The sequence below is a fragment of the Haemorhous mexicanus genome, chromosome 25 (genome assembly GCF_027477595.1).
Source record: "Haemorhous mexicanus isolate bHaeMex1 chromosome 25, bHaeMex1.pri, whole genome shotgun sequence".
Lineage (NCBI taxonomy): Eukaryota > Metazoa > Chordata > Aves > Passeriformes > Fringillidae > Haemorhous > Haemorhous mexicanus.
Window position 1 is genome coordinate 1494248 of NC_082365.1, and position 20021 is coordinate 1514268.

General features: G+C 60.2%; 3 protein-coding genes and 1 long non-coding RNA gene across 8 annotated transcripts in view; 1 reads left to right on the top strand and 3 right to left on the bottom strand.

Moving 5' to 3' along the window:
- Window positions 1-600, bottom strand: part of MICAL1 (microtubule associated monooxygenase, calponin and LIM domain containing 1) — a 13545-nt gene extending 12945 nt beyond the window's left edge. The window contains exon 1 of the mRNA XM_059867752.1: window positions 241-600. The gene's annotated coding sequence lies outside the window, so the exon portion shown is untranslated. The remainder of the gene's footprint in view (window positions 1-240) is intronic.
- The window catches only part of LOC132338349 (uncharacterized), a 10214-nt gene extending 171 nt beyond the window's left edge, over window positions 1-10043 (top strand). Inside the window, exons 2-3 of the long non-coding RNA XR_009489435.1 lie at window positions 1117-6894; window positions 7382-10043. This is a non-coding gene — a long non-coding RNA (uncharacterized LOC132338349). The remainder of the gene's footprint in view (window positions 1-1116; window positions 6895-7381) is intronic.
- On the bottom strand, window positions 9707-16510 carry FANCE (FA complementation group E). Of its 5 annotated transcripts, none has more exons than XM_059867763.1 (12): window positions 16458-16510; window positions 15685-15934; window positions 14789-15410; window positions 14662-14706; window positions 14316-14375; window positions 14093-14236; window positions 13890-14013; window positions 13325-13400; window positions 13112-13178; window positions 12891-13016; window positions 12690-12784; window positions 9707-12535 (listed from the first exon to the last, which is right to left on the bottom strand). In XM_059867763.1, the coding sequence occupies exons 2-12, from the start codon at window positions 15906-15908 to the stop codon at window positions 12532-12534; spliced, it is 1587 nt and encodes a 528-aa protein (XP_059723746.1). In that variant the 5' UTR covers window positions 15909-15934; window positions 16458-16510; the 3' UTR covers window positions 9707-12531. The 5 variants fall into 5 exon arrangements, with proteins under 5 accessions (XP_059723746.1, XP_059723745.1, XP_059723748.1 ...); XM_059867762.1 differs by lacking the exon at window positions 16458-16510 and adding an exon at window positions 16104-16435; XM_059867765.1 differs by lacking the exon at window positions 16458-16510 and having other exon boundaries at window positions 14093-14209; window positions 15685-16296.
- A 155-nt stretch (window positions 16511-16665) lies between these two features.
- LOC132338393 (probable E3 ubiquitin-protein ligase makorin-1) lies at window positions 16666-19620 on the bottom strand. Its single transcript, XM_059867853.1, has 8 exons — window positions 19402-19620; window positions 18817-18936; window positions 18432-18718; window positions 18127-18218; window positions 17794-18014; window positions 17451-17561; window positions 17237-17360; window positions 16666-17158 (listed from the first exon to the last, which is right to left on the bottom strand). The coding sequence occupies exons 1-8, from the start codon at window positions 19470-19472 to the stop codon at window positions 17003-17005; spliced, it is 1182 nt and encodes a 393-aa protein (XP_059723836.1). The 5' UTR covers window positions 19473-19620; the 3' UTR covers window positions 16666-17002.
- Between the last annotated feature and the right edge of the window lie 401 nt (window positions 19621-20021).

Consider the following 20021-nt stretch of genomic DNA (forward strand, 5'->3'; position numbering starts at 1 on the left):
CAGACTTTTCGCCGAGCAAGCAAAAAGACTCGGATGATGAAGCCAAACCGCTTCACTGCCTTCCCACCGTGCCTCTGTGCTGCTCCCCCGGCCAGGAGGGTGCTGGGGACACCGGGGGATCGGGACGGGGCTGGGGGGACCCGCCCGGAGCCAGCTCCGGACCCCGACCACCAGAGCTCGCGTGGAAACTTCTGGGATTTCGTTTCCCGTGTGGGAATGGTCCCAGTGGGGTGAAGGTACCTTGGGGCGGGCGGGGGAGCCCCCGGGGTCACCGAAGATCGCTGCTGGCCTGGTGCTTTTTGGGGTTGCTGGTGTTCTCGGGGTGCTGCCGGACATTTGCGGTGTGCTGGGACGTGTGTCACGGCCAGGGGGCTGTGACGCACGGGGACAACTTGCCACGAGGCTGTGGCCGGTGACTCAGGGACACGGGGCGAGCTGGCAAAGGGGCGTGGGTTACGTCGGTCACCCTGAGTCACCCGTGGCACTGCCGGCAAGCAGGGTGAGCAGCGCGGCACCTCCATCCCTCCCCTCTGCCGCCCCTCCGGCCTCTTGCTGGGGATCCTGGTGCTGAACCCCCAGCATGGCAGTTCGGCCGGGCTGTGCTGGTCCCTGCAAAGCCGCTGGGTCCGGGTGCAGTGGAACCCACTCGTGTTTGGGGGCGGGAGGCTGGGGCGGACACGGAAACGGGGCGTGTGTGTCAAAGCGAGCGGTCGGAAAGAGCTCCCTCTGTTTGTGAGCCCTTCGTGGTGCCGTGGGAAAGGCTGACGCTGACCTGCGCCTTCCAGCCCAGCCTTGTCCCCCGGCAGCAGCAAAGGAGCATTAGATGTGAATTACAGCAGGGGCTGAGGGCATGTGGTGGCACTGAGGGACGGGGCTTTAAAGCAAACCGGGCTGTCCCCAGCGCAGGGGATGTGTGGGAGCACATCTTCACTGCTTTATGTGCTGAGAACAGACAACTCACAGCATCAGTGAGAGCTGCTGCAGCTCCCTGAACCCTTCATGGCTATATGGAAGTGTCAACTATACCTTAGATCCTACCACAGATCCTACCGTAGATCCTAGCCCCTGCTCCGTCATTACAATTCCCCCATTTTTCCTCCCATTTTATTATTCTAGGGGTTTGGTGTTTCAGGACGTGGGGAAGGAGCAGAGATGGCTCTCAGCTCCCTCTCCCTGGTCCAGCTAGGCCTTGGATGATGCTGCAGACTGCAGCCGCTGCAGCTCCAGGACACGGACGAGGAGGAGGAAGGCAATGCTCAGGAGAAGCAGCCAGAAGAAAACCCAGTAGTGCTGTGGGAGGAAGAGCCACGGACGCCACAGCTCCACTGCAGACCCCTTGGACCTGGGGAGAAGATGACCAGGGACACTTGTCATCTGTGGGAGAGGGCAAATCTCACCTGCACCCCATCTGAGCACAAGGAGGATGTTTAACTCAGCCCCAAACCTCCCTGGCCCTTTTAGAAGCCCAAGAGAACAAACCTGAGGAGGGCATGGGCAACCCACAAGGCAAAACTGAGCCCTGGTGGGGTTGAGCTGAGGCAGCCAAACAACATCCCAGCCTTCCACCACTAAATCCCCCAGCCCCTGCCCAAGTGCTGGCCACCTGGGGCCCACAGGGAGGCCAGCAGCCGTGGGGGGATGCTGGGCATGCTCAGGGTGCTGCTTACGTCAGCCCAAGCTGCTCCGGCTCCTCAGTCCCTGTGCTTGATCCTCTGCCCTCTGCCACCAGCTTCCCAGTCACGGTGCTGTCCTGGCCCTGTGGCTCCAGCTCACTCCTGGGGAGGGAGAGGACGGGGTCAGTGCTGTGCCACGTGGGCCAGTGGCAGCTGGTGCCAGGGCTGCCCGGCCACCCAGCGCAGTTACCTCGGGGTGCTGGGCCAGCGCTGGGCCCCCTCTGGCTCCAGGTCACCTGCTGGGGCTGCTCGGCTCTCAGGGCTGGCACCTGGCTGGGCACCCAAGGTGGGAGCATCAGTGGGGACACAGCCCCAGTGGCACCGAGGCTGGGGACACAGCCTCTGGCTGTCCCCACCCAACACATCCTTACCAAGAGCTGCTTGGGGATGACGGCGATGCTGACCCTGCGGCGGGCAGACCCCTGCAACAGAGGGGCTGGGGGTGAGCACTGGGTGGCTGCTTCTCACCTCCTCCTTCCCCATCCCCTCCCCAGCACGGGCAAGGGACACCACGGGACACTGCCAGCTCCCACTGGAGCTAAGAGGGGAAGCTGGAAAGCCAGGGAAGGTCAAAGCCAAGGGGTTTGTGCCTCTCATTACTGCTGCAAGCTGTACTGGTGGGGCTGCCTGACCCCCTCCCCTACCTCTGGAGCTATAGGGGGATCACTGTCAGATTCAAGGTAGTGCTAAAGAACAGCCAAGCCTGTGACCCTGCAAGGGAAGAAGGATCTGCCTAAGATCTCTTGCACAGGCAGCCCTCAGCTTGCTGGGCATCCTGTCTGTCTACCAACAGCCCTCCGAGGCTGCCCCTGCATTTTGCTTCATCCCTGGCATTTCCAGATCTTCCCTGCAGCAAGCAGCTGGCTGCAGTGACATTGTTTGAGGACAAGTGGGTGTGTGGGGACAGCCAGCTGAGGGAGGACAGCATCCATGGGGAGGCAGTGGCTCCAAGACTCCTGAACTGAGACCAGTTACCTGCTGGAAAGTCCTCTTCAGGGGGTGAGGTCTCAGCCGTGGCTCCACATCATCTGAGAGCAAAAAGAAGCTGCCTTACATCCTGCCCCAACATCAAGATGGGGCTGATGCACAGACAAACACAAAGCTCCTGAAAGCTGTCCTGGCCATGTGCTCTGTGCTTGGCACAGGTGGTGCCCCAAGCAGGGGGACCTGGTCCCGTGCACACAGTGGCACCTGTGGGGCTCAGTGCTCAGGAACAGGTCCTTTTTGTGCATGGGGCCCCCCTGCCCTGCATTCCCAGCTGGGTTATGGCTCTCTGGCCACCAGCACCTGCTCCCACACTGATCTGCTGTCCCTCTGTCCCCTCACAACTGTCACCAGCTGTTCCCTTCACCACGCCATCAGCTGTTCCCCCCTACCACTCCTCAGCTCACACCACCACTGGCTCTGCGGTGCAGGGTCACACTGCAGGCCCCCCAAAGGGGCTGGGGGCCAAGTGCTGCAGGGTTGCTCGGTGCCAGCCCTGCCCAGCCCTGGTGGCAGAGCCCACCTCACCCTGGGTCTCTGCCAGCTGCCGGTTGCGGGAGTTCTGCTGGATCAGGCGCTTCATCTCCTCCAGCTCCGCGTGCTCCCGCAGGTGGTGCCGCTTCAGGTTCTCCACGTGCTGGACCATCACCTCTGCTGCTCGGCTCATCCGGGCCTCCTGCAGCCAGGTGGGATGGGGGATCAGGGCCCCTAAGTCTCCTAAGGAGCCAGCTCTGCCAGTCCCTCCCTGTGCCTCCCCCCAGGCAGTGCAGGTGCATCCCCTTCCCGCTCCCAGGGACAGGTGGATGGATCCCTTGCACCCTGCTAAGAGCAAACATGAGGTCAAGGCCAGCACTGTGAGGAGGAGGGACAAACCCCAGCAAGCCCAGGGATGAGGCTACATCATCCCCAAGCCCATCTGTAGCACCTCCATCCCTCCCAGCCCTGGGCTGTGTACACACCTGGTGTACAGCCCCCAGCTTCTCCGCAGCGCTGGTTGCCCGCTCAACAGCTGCTGACAGCACGGCCAGGTTGTGCTGCAGCTGCTCCAGCGTCTCCTTGCAGCCTGCATTGGCACAGGATCGGCCCAGCCTCTGTGGGGGGAAAGGATGGAGCTGCTGGAGCTGGCACTTGGAGTTGTCCAAACCCCTCTGGGGCTGGGTGATCCCAGCACGTGCCAGCCCCCGGCCCTGGTGCCCACCTACCTCCAGGGCAGCTCGGCACTGCCCCAGCTCCTCCTGGATGTTCTCCTCTGCTGCATCCCGTGCCCGTTTCTCCACCTGCACCCGTTGCTGCAGGGTGAACATGTCACAGCGAAAAGCCAGGGCGAGGTGGGCAAAGGCTGCCTGCAGGGTGAGAGGTGGGACATAGGGGCAGAAGAAAAGCCACCAGAGTCATGTGCTGCTGTCCCCAAGGCGCAGACAGCATGCCACCATCAGGGCAGTGCTGAAGATAATTAGGCCTTGCCCCATCACTCTTAGGCTGCTGCAAGATGGGGACAGTCCCCTGAGATGCCAGCCAAGGGAGACACGTCCCCCAGGCAGCTGATAACGCTCGGAAATCCTGAGCCCTCCTGGCAAGAGCACACGCCGGGCAGACGCCAGGGTCCTGGCTGATGGCTGAGCCTGACTCAGCCCTGGCACTCGCAGGGAAATTGTTTTTATTAGCGAGGCTCCCGCCGCCTCCCCGGCGAAGGGCGCCCTTCAGCAGCTGCAGAGAGCTTTGTGGGATTGCTGGGCACGCAGAGGACAGACTCATGGAAATGCAGCTGCCTCCAAATGCCAAAAGCATCTCTGGAAAGGGTTTGGAAGGTGCCTGCCAGGGGCCTGCGGTGCCTGAAGGAGAAGGGCACAGCCATGGGACAGTGAGCCAGCACGGTGTCTGTCCTTGTGTCCCCTTTCCCCAGCCCACCCACGGCCCCCAGCAGCCCTCACCTCCAGATCCTGCTCGGTCAAAGCCACCCTGCAGAAAGAGAAGTGCTGTCAGGGATGGGAGCATCATGGGGGCTGCATGCTGAAAATGCCCTTGCTCTGCTCCCAGGGGTGCCAGCCACCACGAGAAGTGAGAAGCCAAGTGCCCATTGTGTGGACTGCAACTCTTGTGCAATGGAAAAGGAGGCAAGTCCAATCTCTGAGCCATGCTGTGCCCTGGGGCCCCCCTGCCCTGTAGCCCCCGGAGGGATGCAGGTGCTCACTGGTCTTACCTGTGCAAGCCAAGTCTGTCCAGCACTGAGAGCTCACTGGGGAGGCTCAGCAGTGGCTCCTCCAGGGTTTCTGCATCTGCAGGAAGGCAGTGGGGCCACAAGAGATCACACGTGATGGCTTTCCCTTGGCCTTCCCTCCTCCCTCTGCCCTCCTGTCCTAGCAGGGGGTGCTGCCCATGTTTTGGAAGCATCCCAATCCTTCCCCCAGCATCAGGGAGGCTTCAGCTCCTCCCAGGCCAGTGTCCCCTTCCCCATGTCCCCACCAGGGGAGATGACCCTCATCAGAACACGTTCCCATGCTCGTCCCCAGCTCCAAACCTTCCCCTAAGGGGACCCAGCTGGGATGTGGGATGGGGACTCACCCACCTTCTTTAGTCCTGTCACTGTCCCCAGGGTGCACAGCCTGCTCCTGCACGGCCCTGCCTGGCTCCTGAGAGGCACAAAGGTGCTGTTAGAGCAAACCTCTCCCTGGTGCTGCACAGCACCCCAAGAAGACCAGCACAGAGGGGCTGGGGGCCTGCCTGAGCCCAAGGAGCCAGGCAGGGTTTGTCCCCCACCTGTCACCCTCCCCTCCCTCTCACCTCTCGGACTTGCTCCACGCTCTGCTCACTCCTGGCCAAATCCCCACCTGGGTGTCCCTGGGGACTGCTCATCCTGCCTGGGGACAGAAAGGGAGCTGGGCAGCAGGGACCCCTCCCCAGCCTGACACCACTTCAGGAGAGACCCCCAAAACTGCCACTGGCACTTCTGCAGCCTGCAGGCTCCCAGGGGATGTCAGCCAGCAGGTACCCCCCAAAATATCCCTGTGGGATTCAGGGAGCTGGAGCTAAACTGGGCCAGGTCAGGGGGAGGAGGGCAATGGATCCAGCACAGGGCGGGGGGTACAGCTGGTGAGGCAAATCCAGGGGATGGGGTTGGGGTCCCAGGGCTGGAAAGGATTGCAGGCAGGTGCTGCCAGGTCAGGGGAACCCTCCTGCTGCTCAGGGAGGGAGAGTGGAAAACCCATCCTTGTGACCCCATCCCCTTACCTTCATCCGGAGATGTGGGGAGCCTGGACAGCTCTGCCTGCTGCTCCCTGTGGAGAGAATCCCGGCTAAACCCTAAAGAAACTCAGGAGGCATCGGCAGCATCCCACCCCCCACGCTCCCCCTGCTCCCTCGATGGGGCTGCTCCGGACCTGGCTCCTTCCCGAGCATCCTCCACAGCCTGCTCCGTCCCCGTCCCGCTCTGCGAGCCGCCCCCTCCGCTCCTGCCGCCGCCGCAGAGCCCCACAGAGGACCCGCCGAAGCCGTTTCCAGCCAGCAATGAGTCACCAACCAGCCACTGCACTTTGCCTCAGCACTGTCTTTTTTTTTTTTTTTTTTTTTTTTTCCTCCGGCTGCCAAGCGGACCTCGCTGCGAGCCCGCCTTTTCCAGCACCACAACACAGCCAGAGCCCAGGCAGGCACCATCTCACAGCACCCCATGGGGATGGCAGGCCCCCCTAAAAGTGCACTGGGACAGGTTTATCACCCCAGAACCCTGTCCTGGGTGCCAGGAGGTCTGGCAGCTCTGTAGCATCCCTGCTCACTGCTGCTGGAGGCCACCAGAGAGGGCAAGGCACAGGGGCTGCTGTGCACAGAGCCCTCTGCAGCCCCACGCTGGAGCCCAGCACCCAACCTAGAGAGGGTTTGAACCCCCAAACTTTTCCCCCTGGTTCTGGAAAGAGCTGCAGCAGAGCTTTTCCCTCTCCTCCTGGCGAGCCTGAGAGCAGTGGCTGCAGGAGAAGGGGCCACCGTGCCAGAAGGATGCTCAGTGCCCCTTGCCTGGCACTGCCATCACTGTCCCGTCCTTGCTAGCGTTTCAAGAGCCTCTAGGGGAGCTTTTAGTGCACGTACCTCCGAGGTGAGGGGCTGGGCCGGCAGCTCGCCCTCTGCCGCTGCCGCCGCCGGCGCCCCTGGGCCGGTCCCTGCGCCTCCTCCTCCCCCTGTCCCGGCGAGCTCCCTTCGAGCGGCTTCATCTGCGAAGAGCAGAGGCTCCAGGACCAGCACACCTATGGTGAGAGACCCACATTAGCTGCGCGCAGATGGAGAACGCCTCTAAATGTTATATTTTTAAAGCGTTTTCTCACCCAGCAGGAGCTCCGAGCTCCTCTGCTTAGCGTGGAGGCATCTGTGGGAAAAGAGGTGGGGAGGCCCGCTGGGATTCGGGAGGGGGCTGCAGGGATTTGGGCGGGCAAGGAGCGAGGCAAAGGAGAAATTCAATTCAATACAGGAGGGTGGACTTCCCTGCTTGCCACCCCCCTTTCCTTCCCCCAGGGCAATCCTCATTTTGGGCTTGTGATGTGGGTCAGCTTCTTGGGGGGAGGTGGATTTGCAGCAGCCCCCTGCTCTCCAGGCTGCAGACATGGCAGTCCCTGAGCTCCCAGAGAGACAGATAGAAAAGATTTCCAAATAGAAGGGAGCTTGGAGAACCCTTTAAGCTGTTTTACAAAGTTTAAAGAATTAGAGAAGGATGCAGGAAGTTCACAAAGTCCCTCTCCCAGCCCAGGGTGAAGTCGCTGCGCACAAGGGACTGTCCCGGTGCCCATGGACATGCAGATGGAGAACAGAAGGAGAACTTTTTTGTCCAGGACAAGAAACGCAGGAGAGATCTAGGGGGACAGAGAGCTGCCTGAAGCCCCACCTGCCTGTGCAAAGCCTTGGCCAAGCTCAGCATCACCCAGCTCCCAGTGCCCGCTCAGCTCTGATGAAGGAGCAGAAAGCAGCACTTGGCACCTTTCAAAGCCAGCCCGTTTCACACCTATACAGCGGGAATTATCGCTGATAACTCCACCCAGGGGCTCAGGGCCTCCAGCCAGCAGGGATCAGCCAAACTCATCACAGCAGCGAGCATCAGAGCGCTCTGCTGGGCTGGTCCCTGCTGCAAAGTGCTCAATCCATCATAGCTGCGGCAGCCCCTGCCGGCTGCTGCTTCCCCACAGCTCCGACAGCCTCACAGGCACTCGCTCCTTATCTTTGTGTTACAGATGGAAAAGATACGAGACACGCGGCTGCTTTAGCACAAGGAACCCCCTGAGATGCCAGACCGGGCTTTCCCTCAACTCGGCGACAGCCGAACGCTCCCCGGGACATCATTACCTGCCTGAACTCCTCCCAGGCGGCCGAAGGCAGATGCTGGGCCCCCCGGCTCGGAGCCGGCACTCAGCTCTGTCGGGCCCCCATCAGCCCGGCGGGGCTCGGGGGATGGCGTGGCCGGGGCTCCGGGGCTCGGGGCTGCCGCGGCCCCGCCGCCTCCCCGCGGGGCAGAGCAGCCGCATCTGCGGCAGACGGAGCTGCCGGGGCCGAGCCCGAGGAGAGAAGGCCTTTAAAGGAGATGCATGAGAGCGCCTGGGAGCTCCCCGCGCCGGCCAGGGCGGGCAGCGTGGTCTGCAGGTGGCCGGGAAACCTCTGCTTTTGGTGCGGGGCCGGGTCCCGCAGCCGCTCTGGGGAGGTGCCAGAGCCGGGAAAGACCAGGGCTGCTCCCTGCCGTGACACTGTGCCCGGTGTCAGCGGAGCTGAGCCTCAGCATCTCCCCGACAGGAGGGGCAGGCAGGGTGGGGGCGGCCGGGACAGATGGGGGATCCCCCCGTGCTTTCATGGGGTAACCCCAGCACCGGGTTAACCGGAATGGCTGATGAGGAGCCCCTGCAGCATCTTGTTCGGTGATGCAGGGATGCCACTCTGCCCAGGACCCCCGGCCCTCCCGCCCCTCTCAGCAGCCCCACCATCCCCCCCGTGCCCCATCCCCGGCCCAGCCCCTTTGCTCAGATCCATGCCATCCTCTAAAGCCGCTTTCTTCCCCTAATGAGCTTACAGCGGCTCGGGCTCCACCTTCAGCACTCCCCGCAGCAGCTGCTGCTGCCCCCCCATGCCCAGGGACCCCTCGGGGTCTGCAGACCTCTCCAGCCCTGAGAGGGCAAACATCTCCCAGTGCCCGGGCGGGCTTTGCCCAGGCTCTGACCCACCTGCCCGAGTGAGAGCCCAGGGTGCAGCCCCAGGGGGTACAAACCGGGGGGAGTGGAGGTGGGACACCCTCGCAGAGAGCCCCAGCTTCCTCCCCAGGGGCAGCAGCTGGCACATCAGGCTCCGCGGCCTCTGCCCCGGTGTCCTGGCAGGCCCAGGGCTGCTCCGTGGGACACACAGACCCAAGGACACATCCCAGGGTCCCTGGATGTCCCCTCTGTTCCCTCCCACACCCGGGGAGGGCTCACAATGCCCCTGTTCACAAACCACCCCGTTCAAAGAGCCTCTAAAAGCATTTACTAAAAGCAAGCAGGGATTTTTTAGGCATTCTTATTTTTAAGCTGGGAGCAGCTAAATCGTGACTGCAACCTAGGAATGGCAGAGCCCCAAGGCAGGAAAAGCAGCCCAGTTCCCCTCACACAGACCTGTTCAGCAGGGAGGAACGAGACCCTGCAGGGAGATCTGCAGCCCAGGGGGGTGGGTGGCAGCATGTGGCTGCAGCTCTGCCTCTGTCCCCTGCCCTCCTTCCAGAGAGGTCCCTCTCAGCAGCAGCACCTCCCAGGGCACCTGAGGCTGAGCTGAACTCAGCTCAGATCACAGTGTGGTCATCTGGATTATTCACTTCTGGGAAGAAAGCTGCTCAGACTGACACTGGCTGCTGCCACTGATGCAGCAAGCGTGATGTACAGGTCTGTGCAGGGGCCCAAGCACAAAACAGCACCAGCCCTCCCTCAAATCCACCTTTCTGTGGCCCTGGCTTCAGAAACCTGGCAGCCACCAGGCTACCCAAGAGAGAACACGATTATTGTCTTATGATTAAAAGTTTGTTGGCAAAAAAAAAACCCAAAAAAATACCAGACAAGAAGGAAAATTGCTCTTCCTTTTTATTCAGTTTCAAATCCCAAGTGAAACAAAAAAAAAAAAAAATATTGCTGAGCCTCCCCCAGAGCAGTCCAGCCTCACATTTGGGTGTCACAGCCCCCAGGTTTGCAGGCAGAACTGCATCAGCACGTGGGGGATTACACGTGAGATTAGCAGGCTGGCACTGGACATGCAATTACCTCCAGGGAGAAGTGGGATGACCCCTGGCACTGCTGCAGGAGGGGAAACAGCAACAACCTGGAGCTCCTGTTTGGAGAGGGGCAGCCCCTTGGGGGATGGATTTTCAGGAAATTTTTTTTTAAATGGTTTTTTGAATTTTTTTTTAAATTATTTTCAGGTCATTTTCAGGAAAGCCACTGAGTTTCAGCCCTTTCCAACAAGGTGCTGCATGGCCCAAGGCCCCTGCATGGCTCAGCTGTGATATTAAACATCCACAGACCCCACAGCCCTGCTCACCCCAAAGAGCTTCATGCTGCCTGACCACAGCCCCACAAAGGCACCTGGGCAGTGGAGGAAACATCTTGCCATGAAACTGGTTCAAAAATCCCTGTGCAGGGTGTGGAAGCAGCAGAGTGGACAGACAACCCATGCAACTGCATAAGATGAATTTCCTTCAAAAAAACCCAAGAACTACGAGACCAAAAAGGGAATTCCCCTCTGCAACACGAAGTAAAAGTACAAACAGAAGAGGAAGCAGTTAAGGAACCACTGCCAATTATCACAAGTAAACTGGATGAAAATCACACACTGGTTCCTCTAGCCTAGGAAAGGTCTCAGACAAAGCTTCAGAGCAGTTCCTTCACCATCATCACTCTTAAATCAGGACAAGGACACAGCCAGTCCTGACACTCCTGCCACCCTTGGCCAAGGTTCTGCTGAACTATAAAATGTGACTGATGTTTTGTGCTGCATCCACCTCTCTGTGCTGTTCAGGATGGATTCTCAAGTTCTTGAAAGGGTCAAGAGGAGTCAAAAGTGAAGTTTTCTGTGCTGCCAACCTCCATATAAACAAGCAGTGTTCCACCAGCACGTGCAGCGTGCCCAGGGTGTGCTCCCAGTTCTCCTGACAGGATTGTTGTCTGCATGAACACCTCAGAGGAACCCACTGCACATGATAAACTGCAGCCAAGAGCAAAATCAGGGCCAAGAAGGCTCTTGCCACAAGGCAGTGGTCATCTGCAGGTGACCAACAGCCACAGCCAGGCAGAGCACTGGGGACAATGACACCGAGGTCACTTGGTAGAAGCTCTGCAGGGAAACTGCAAAGATCAGAGCCTGCTACCTAATAAAGCCAGAAGAGCAGCCTTAGACCTTGATGATCATGGCACAATTTCTATTTATGTCGTATTTTGGGCAGCCCTACAATAGCTTCACTTTACTCACTGGAATGCAAACACATCAACAATCTGGCTCCCTGGAGGTTTCCATCCTCCAGCTAATGCAGACTTTGAAGCCTCATGAGTCCACTGCCACCTAAAACAGCTTAAGAGAGTCTTATGTAAAGAAACCTGGCTCTCAGCCTTTCGAGTGTCACTTAATGCTTCAGAGTTTCCTTCCTCTGGCTGGGATCTAAACATTACTGGGCAAACCTGGAGCAGTCACACCTGCATGTTTTAATTCCCCCTGTCCCTTTTGTAGATGTTTGTGGATTTTTAAATAGCTCCTGAAGTATGCAATGCTTCAAAACCTCCATTGAAACCCCAGCTCTACCTGCCTGAGTCTCCACTCTGTCCCAACCTTTTCTTCCCACTTCTCAGACCAGGAGGTGCCTAGATGAGGTTTCCAGTGGTTACTTGCAAGAACACAGGAGAGAACTTTGAGCAGTCATGCCACACAAGCACTATTAAGGCCATGAGCAGTGTCATCATCACCAGAAATGTGTCACACACAGCAGGGCCCCTCACAGGCCAGGCAAACAGGAAAGAAAGATGGATTTAAAGCAGAACACTCAAATTTCCCAGCTCAATTCAGCTGGAATTCAGTTAAATCCTGCTCTCCTGCACCCAGAAATCTGTAAATCCCAGCAGATCAGATTCACAAAGCAGCAGCCCAGCCTGCAGCACTGCTTGGCTGTTGGGGAGGAACGTGGACATGCACGGAGCTCGTGCCTTGGAATGAGCTGAGGTAAAATCAAGATAGTGAACTAAATCCAGAATTATCAACTTTATACAGCCTCAAATCAATGTCTGTCCTGGCTCAGGGATGGGTTTTTGGGCAGTAAGAACCTGGAAGGACCTGGAAGTTCTCCATGGGCTGTGTCCTGCCTGGCCCCCACAGAAACACCTGGAAAAACACGGATTGTTCATGGAAAAACACGGATTGTTCATGGAAAAACACGGATTGTTCATGGAAAAACACGGATTGTTCATGGAAACACAAGGATTGTTCATGGAAAAACAAGGATTGCTCGCGGAAACACACGGATTGCTCGTGGAAAAACACGGATTGCTCGTGGAAAAACACGGATTGTTCATGGAAAAACACGGATTGTTCATGGAAAAACACGGATTGTTCATGGAAACACACAGATTGTTCATGGAAAAACAAGGATTGTTCATGGAAAAACACAGATTGTTCAACCAAGACCCCTCTGAGCCCCAGGGACTGAGGGGGGCTGGGATGGCACTGCCCAGCAGGAGCCCCCTCAGGCCAGGTGCTGCCAGGAGGCCCTGGGCACTCTGTGGGGAGCAGACCCCTCTCACAGGGTCCCACCTGACAGGGAGAACCCAGTGAGGGTGGCTGTGGCTGCTGCTGTGCACTGAGTGTCCTCCACACAAGGAAGCTGTCCCCTCACAATTCCTTTGGGTGGTCACCTGAGGAAAGACAAAAATCAGGAAGAGGAAAGCCACTGCCATACCCAGCTCTGCACAGCTCTGGCACAGCAGGGGTGGCACCTTCTGCTTCCCCACCCTGGGGCAGCCCAGGGTGCAGAGCCTGGCATGACAGGGACCCCTGTCCCCAGCTCACCTGGCCCCTTCCAGCACAGCCTGCAGCGATTTCTTCAGCACCACAGTGCTCCGGTCCAGGACAGCAGCCAGGCTGCTCCTGTGAGCTGGGCTGACCTGGGATGGAGGCAGCACCAGCTCAGGGCCCTGCCCTGAAAGGAGCTCACCTGGGAGCTCTGGGCTGGGCCCCAGGAGCTGCAGGAGCAGCCCTGGCTGGGCTCACCTGGCTCTGATACACCGTGAGCACGGCTGTCACCAGCCTGGCGAAGTTGAGTGACGTGGCAAAGGCTGGAGCCTGCTGGCACAGAGTCAGGACCAGCAGATCCAGGAGCTCAGGGGGCAGCACCTCCTGGAAAAGGCCCAGGAGCAGGGAGGAGAGTGGGTCCTTGCTCCAGCACTGCTGGAGTCACCAAGGACACCCGTGGGACAAGGTGGGCTCCTCACCTGCCGCCCCAGCACGGCCTGCAGGACTGGCAGGAGCTTCTCTGACAAAGGCACCTCCAGGACATGGCTGGAAGGAGAGTGAGGAGGAAAGGAAAGGAAAGGTGCTGCTCCGTGGCCTTGCTGGTGCCCCCAGATGGCTGGAGCCAGCAGGAGCCATCCAGGCAGGCTGGGCAGTGAGGCCAAAGCGGAGCTGCCAGCCCTGTAAGCCCTCACCTCAGCACCAGCTGCACAGAGTGGGGCTCCAGGCACTCCTCCACGAGCTCACACATCAGCTTGCTCTGCTCAGCACCTGCAGGGGCAAAGCAGCAGGGGAGAGCCTCCAGAGGCTGCCAAATCCATGGGGATGTGCCTGGCCCTTCCTGGCACCTCTTCACAGGAGTATGTGCCAGAAGGACAGGCAGACACCATGCAGTGCCCCCTTCTGCTGCTCAGGATAATCCTGCTTCCTTAGCCCAGCTGCAGCAAGGGCTTAAACAGCACCAGGCTCTGGGAAAAGGGGACACTGTGGCAGGGGCTCACCCTCTCCTCACAGCAGCACAGCCACCCTGGGGCAGCTCTGCCCTGAGCATTAGGAGCTGCCAGGAGCCCTCCAATCATGGAGGGATGGAAAAAATAAGCCAGCCTAGCCAGCCCTCCCACTCCATCTGTAAATCCGTCTCCCATCCCAACCCCCAAGTGTTCACCTGCCCAGAAAAAACCAGCCCCAGGCCTCCATGGCTCCTAACACGTGAAAAATGCCCCCCAGGGAACAGCCACAGCTCCCAGCAGCCCTGCACACCTTCCCCTGGCCCCTGCAGCACTGCAGCCACCAGCACACGGCAGAAGGGATGGGAATACTTGGAGCAAAACGAAGTCAGGGCAGCCATGAGGTGTCGAGAAGGCGGCTGGGTGAGGGCCAGGACCTGGGGACACAGAAGGCAGGAGGTGGGGACAGTGGAGAGGGGAACGGGGAGCAGGAAGCTCCAGTGCCCTGGCACGTACCCGCCTGAGGAAGAGCTGCTCTGCCAGGATGGCTGCGCTGGCGTGGCTGAGGGCAGGGCTCAGAGCCAGCAGCCAGCTGCAGAAACGCACCAGGGAGGGCTCCGGGCACGTGGAGAGCTGCAGGAAGGAGCACAGCCCCTCGAGCTGGGGTGGCACAGGGGATGGGGCATTAGGGACAGCAGCAGGACCCTGCAGCAGCTGCAGTAGGGGTGCTGGGGCTCACCTGGCTGGGGGTGCAGGTGTTCAGGATGCTCAGCTTGGGGGGGGTGTGCAGCTCGGAGTGCTGGAGAGAAACACTGCCCTGAGCAAAGCACTAAATAAACCAAAATACAAAATACAGCTCCAGGGCTTCTCCCTTCCCCCCAGCACTGAGACCACAGGCAGCCCCTCACACCTGCAAGGTGCAGACAGGCGTTGGTATCCCAAGCCCAGAGGAGGTGCCAACAGGGCTTTTCATCCCCATGCAGCTGGCTCTGTAAAATCCAGCTCCTTTCCCATCCCTCCTGAGGCCCTGGCATGAGCCTGTTTAGAGCATCAGCTCCAGGACAGAGACAGAAGCAACCACTTACACTGGACGCCTGCAGCAGCAGCATTTTCAGCCCCTGTCCGTGCATCTGTGGGAAATGAGACGAAGGAATGGGAATCAGGCTGTAAAGGCTCACTGGCTGGAAGGGGACAGCAAACCCTACCCAGTACCTGGACAAAGGACTGGACCTCTGCTACCAGTTCTGTCTGGGAAATCTTCCTGAGCTCCCCAGCTGCATTCTGCTGGGAGCTGTCCTGAGCAGCCTTATCTGTGCTCTGAGCAGATGTGTCCCCTGAAGGCTCCTCAGGCACCTCCTCCTCCATCTCTGCCACATCTCCACATTCCTGGGGCCCCAGGGGCTCAAATGCCACCTCCTCCAGCAACAGCCTCTTCCCCTCTCTCTCATTGTCCAACTCCAGGCCTTCCTCTGACACTTTCTTACGCTTCCCATCTTGAGGCACAGAGTCAGGAGCACCAGGCTGCTTACTGAAGCACCAGTTCAATTTTCTTTGTCCCTCTGCTTTCTTCTGGGCAATTTTCTGGCACAGGCCCCTAAGCTGCTGCTGGCATGCAGCAGACAGGGCAGTGGGATGTGGGGAGCCCTCCTCGGCCTTTGGTCCCTGCTGGAGCAGATCCCTCAGTGCCTGCACCCAGGGATCCACACAGGAATCTTGCTCCAAGGCCTGGAGCAGCTGGCGAAGGCAGTCCCGTGGCACTGCATCCTGCACCACGAGGAGCAGGGAGAAGAGGTTTCTCTGGCACAAAACGGGCAGCAGCAGCAGCCGTGGCTTGCTGGAAAAGGAGAGGTGAGTGGTCAGAGCAAATCCCCCTGTCCTGAACCCAACCTGCCCCGTGGGGCAGAGTCCCACAGCACCAGGGAGCAAGAGGAGGCACCTGATGCCCTCACCAGCTTTTGCAGACACAAGCTGGGAGACCAGTGGGTCACTGCTATGATCCCAGCTTCATGGCTGGACCAGTGCACCGGGGAAAGCGGATCTCCCAAATTGTGCACCTGACACCCAAAACTCCCGCAAAACGCCGAATTTTAGAAACGTCTCCAACTCACACAGCCAGGGTGTCCTTCGGCCCCTCCAGCGAGGGCTCCTCGGCGCTCAGGGCTGCGGTGAGAGCCGGCCAGGGGAACGCCCGGCCCGGTCCCTCCTGGGGCTGGCCCCGCTGCAGCGCCCGCAGCGCGGCCATCGCCCCGGCGGGGCCGGAGCACAGGGCGTGCAGCAGGAGGCGGCACGGCCGGGGGCACTGCTGCAGCCAGGGCGGGCACCGGGGCTCCATCGCTGCGGCGGGGGCTGCGCAGCCGCCTGCGGGACACGGGGAGACCGGACACGGTCACACACACGGGGGGCAACCGGACACGGTGACACACATGGGGAGACTGAACACGGTGACACACACGCGGGACAGCCGGACAAGGGACACACACACGGGGAACAGCCGGACACGGATGACACACAAAGGGAAGAGCCGCACACGGGTCACATCCGGACGCGGTCACACCGGCGAGAACCGGACACGGGTCCCACTCGGGAGGCACGGGACGATCACGACCTGCCTGGCCGTGCTCGGCGCCCACCCCGGCATCAACTTGGGCGGCTTCCTTTACCCGCCCTCCCCAGCCGAGGGTGCGGGAGCACCGGGAGTCCCTCCGTGCCCCCCATCGCCCCTTGGCCGGCAGCCCCGCACCCCCAGCCCGACGCCGATCCCTCCCGGGGGCGCTGCCGGTGGGGCTCCCCCCAGCCCCGCCCCGGTCCCTGCCGTGCCCAGGCACCGCCGCCCGGCCCCGGGGCGGTCCCGGGCACACTCGGGGCTGTCACCCGCACTCACCCGCGGCTGTCCCCGCGTCCCCGCCCGCTGCCCCGGGCCCCAAGGCGCCGCTTCCGGCCCCGCCCCCGGGAAACGCAAACGGACGGCGCGCAAACGAGCTCATTATGAAAATATCCCTTAATTCCAACCCAAACACCGGCTTCCCCCCCCCCCCCCCCTTCCCCGAGGGTGGATCCCCCAGCCCACAGATCATAGGCACGCGGAAGCGTAGCGTTACACAACCCGTTTTATTTCGTTATTCCCGGATTTGGCTAAAAAGAGTTTAAAACAGTGCCCCCCTGCTGCCCGGTCCCCCCCGTGGATGTCAGACCCCCACTGCTGCCTGCCAGCACCCAGCCCACCCCACCCGTGGGTCTCCCACGGGCGCAGAGTGGGCACCACGGCAAGAGCAGGGGGGCTGTGCCCTGAGTCTCCCCCGGTGCTCCCATAAATGCCAGACTGCTTCCCCATCCCACTCCATCCCTGCAACACCCCCGCCGCTGGAGCCACCCCGAAACACTGGCAGGAGTCAAAGCAGCACCCAGGCCCAGCGCGGTGCCCACGGCTCAGTCGGAATCGCTGCAGTCAGTGAGAAGCAGCGCGAGGCCCCCAGTCGAGTGGGGCATATCTGACTCCCACATGGCCAGGGTAAAATTCCACTCGAGCATGCGATGTTCCTCATCCTCCTCGTCAGAGCTCTCCGAGGAAGAAGGGATCAATACCTGCAGGAGAGAAGGGAGGATGAGCCACACTGCCGGTGCCCAGCCCAGCCCAGCCCCGGGATGTGCCACCCCACTTACAGCGGGCATCCTCAGCTGCCGCTGTCTGTGCCGCCACAGCCAGCTGGCAGGCAGCTTGTGCAGGTAGATGCACTCTGATCTGAAAGGGCAGTGGCCACGGAGGAAGAATTTGCATCTGATTTTCCTGTGGGATTCCAAGCATGGTTGTGAGTGTAGCTCCCAGAGCAGCACAGAGCCCACAGCCCTGCCATCCACAGCAGTGCCACGTACTCACCCTGTCCGTGCCTTGAAGGCTCTGATGAGCTCCTCCTTCTCAGCCACATCTGAGATCCAGTATTTGTGGGGGATGTAGTAACTGGAGGGGATCCGGCACTCTGGGCAGGCCCTGGATGAGGGTGATGGGTGCAGTTGGGTGTCCCAAGAAGGGAGCAGGGAGCATGGGCTCAGCACCCACCCTGGCCTCACCCAGCACCCCCACACCCCTCACCACTCCGAAGCGCCTGTTCCCAAAGCAAAGTCACGCCAATCCCAAAGCCACATCACCGAACCAAAGAAAGAATTTCAGGGCACAGAAGGGGGAACAGTGACCACCCTGCCACGTTCCCATGGCCACTCACTTTACGACAGCGCTCTGGAAGGTTTGGCTGCGCCGCCACTTGCGGATGCAGTCCAGGCAGTACGCGTGGCTGCAGTTCGGGAGGATCCCGAAGAGCCGCTCCTCGGGCAGCGGCTTCTCGTACACCCTGTCCATGCAGATGCCACACACCACAGCCTCACTCCGGGCTCTCAGCACTTCAGTGGTGACCAGAGCTGCCTCAGCACCTGGCTCTGCAGGGACCTGCAAGCAGAGCAGCACAGCGTGGCAACCCCCTGGCTCTGTCACTGTCCTGACCTCGGGGAGCACCACAGGGTGACAGGGAGTACCCGGCCACAGGAAACCCCAAACCCACCTCTGCAGGGTCAGTCTGTGTCGCCGTGTCCAAAACTGCCTCTTTGGGGTCAGAGGAGTCCGGATCCACTGCTGGCCCTTGTGGCTGGAAGCCTGTAGGAGGAGAGTTCTTAGAGGGGAAAAGCTCAGCGAGCTGGGTGGGCTGCTCAGAGCGTGCAGCTTCAGCAGTGACAGTCCTCACACTGCAGAGCTCTCCACAGCCCAGCCTGGCCCAGGCTTGGTCATAGGCAGAAATATGCACAGGCTACTTCACCATAACCACCCCATTGTCACCCCACTGGTCCCCCTGGGCAGCCTAGCACCTACCTGAGGCACCCTGAGCTTTTGTGGGGACAAATTCTCCACTGATGGCCCCGTGACTGATGTTACCAAGTGCTGGGATGTTCTTCTTGTCTTTCTCTTCCACTTCTGCCTCCACTTTGGGGAACTTGAAGGCCACACTTGTCATGCTGCAGGCTGTGGTGCACTGGGGTCCCTCCTGGTCCTGGTGCATGGCTGTGGGCTCAGTGCCAGGCTCCTGGCCACAGTGGCAGTGAGGCATCAGACCATATCGGGTCCCTACTGGTGCTGCCTCCTCCTGGATATGCTGGTAGCTGGAGGAGCCCAGGGACACAGACAGAGGGTCCCATCAGTTCAGCATGACTCCTCCAGGCTCCCAGCCCATCCTCATGGCATCTCAGCCCCTCCTTACCTGCACTGCTCTCCATAACGGCAAAACCCACGCTGGAAGTACCTGCAGACCACGGCAGATTCTCTGCCATGTGAGAAGCGGCAGCTCTGGCCCCACTGACACGATCCACCGGCAAAACTTCTGTTAACCAGGGGAGCAGTGTGGATGGGGTCAGGCCCTGCTCCAGCCCTACCCTAGCAACCCCCCAGTACCAGCTTTGTTTGGGTGGGGACATATTTTGGAAGCCCCCCTGGCTGGTGTCTGGGAGCCCTCGTCAAGGGCAGAGCCAGGGGGTCCTCCCAGCCCCATGCAGCTTTATCTCCTGCTAATTGCCGAGCAAAGGAAGCCCAGCACAGGGACTGGGGGCTCTCCTGGGGCTGGGGGGGCAGGGGTGCTGAGGGCTGGGGCAGGGGGAAGGGCAGGAGCCCTTGGCTTGGGCCTGGCTGCAGTGCTGCCACCCACCCCCAGCTCCGGAGGGGATGGGGAAATTGGGAGGGTGGATCAAGGCCACCCCAACCCACTCCCTACCCCCACAGCGAGGGGCCCCATCTCCAGCCTGTCTCCCCCAAAAAGCTGCTCCCAGGCACCCCATCCTCAAGCCTTTACCTGCACAGAGGTCTCAGAGAGCTTGCCTTGGCCCTTAAGGGCCCAGATGCCATCATGGAGCCTGCCTCCATCTCTTCCCCAGCACTGAAAAGGGCTGGGCTTGCTCCCAGGGCTATTTATGGCCTCAGTGAGTCCCAGGCCGGCTGGGATCACTCTCCCCCAGTAGCCGCGGGCACTTGTTTGGGGCGAAGGACATGCCCGGGCTTGTTGCTAGCAGCCAGGCTATCAGTGCTGCTGAGCACTGTTTACACTCAGTCAAGGACTTTGCAGCCGGGAGCCTGCAGGGGGACACTACTCCAGCGGTGTAAATTCTGTGAATTCTAATTCTTTTGTCATTACTATTCCCCCCTTTCACCACAGCCAAGGACAGCACCAGGTGCCAGCACAACACTGCCCTGGAGCTCATTGCTCCCGTCCTCGCTGTTTTCACCTCATTTCCAGCTCCACGCCCAGCATTTAGGGCACGAAGCCTCCAGCTGAGGCTGGGATCCTGCTCAGGAGTGGCTCTTTCTGCTGCTTTAGCTTTGCAGGCAAGAAAACCACAGCAGGTACGAGATCTAGGAATTACAGAGCCCCAGGAATCACAACAAATCCCTGGAAATCACAGCAAATCCCATTGC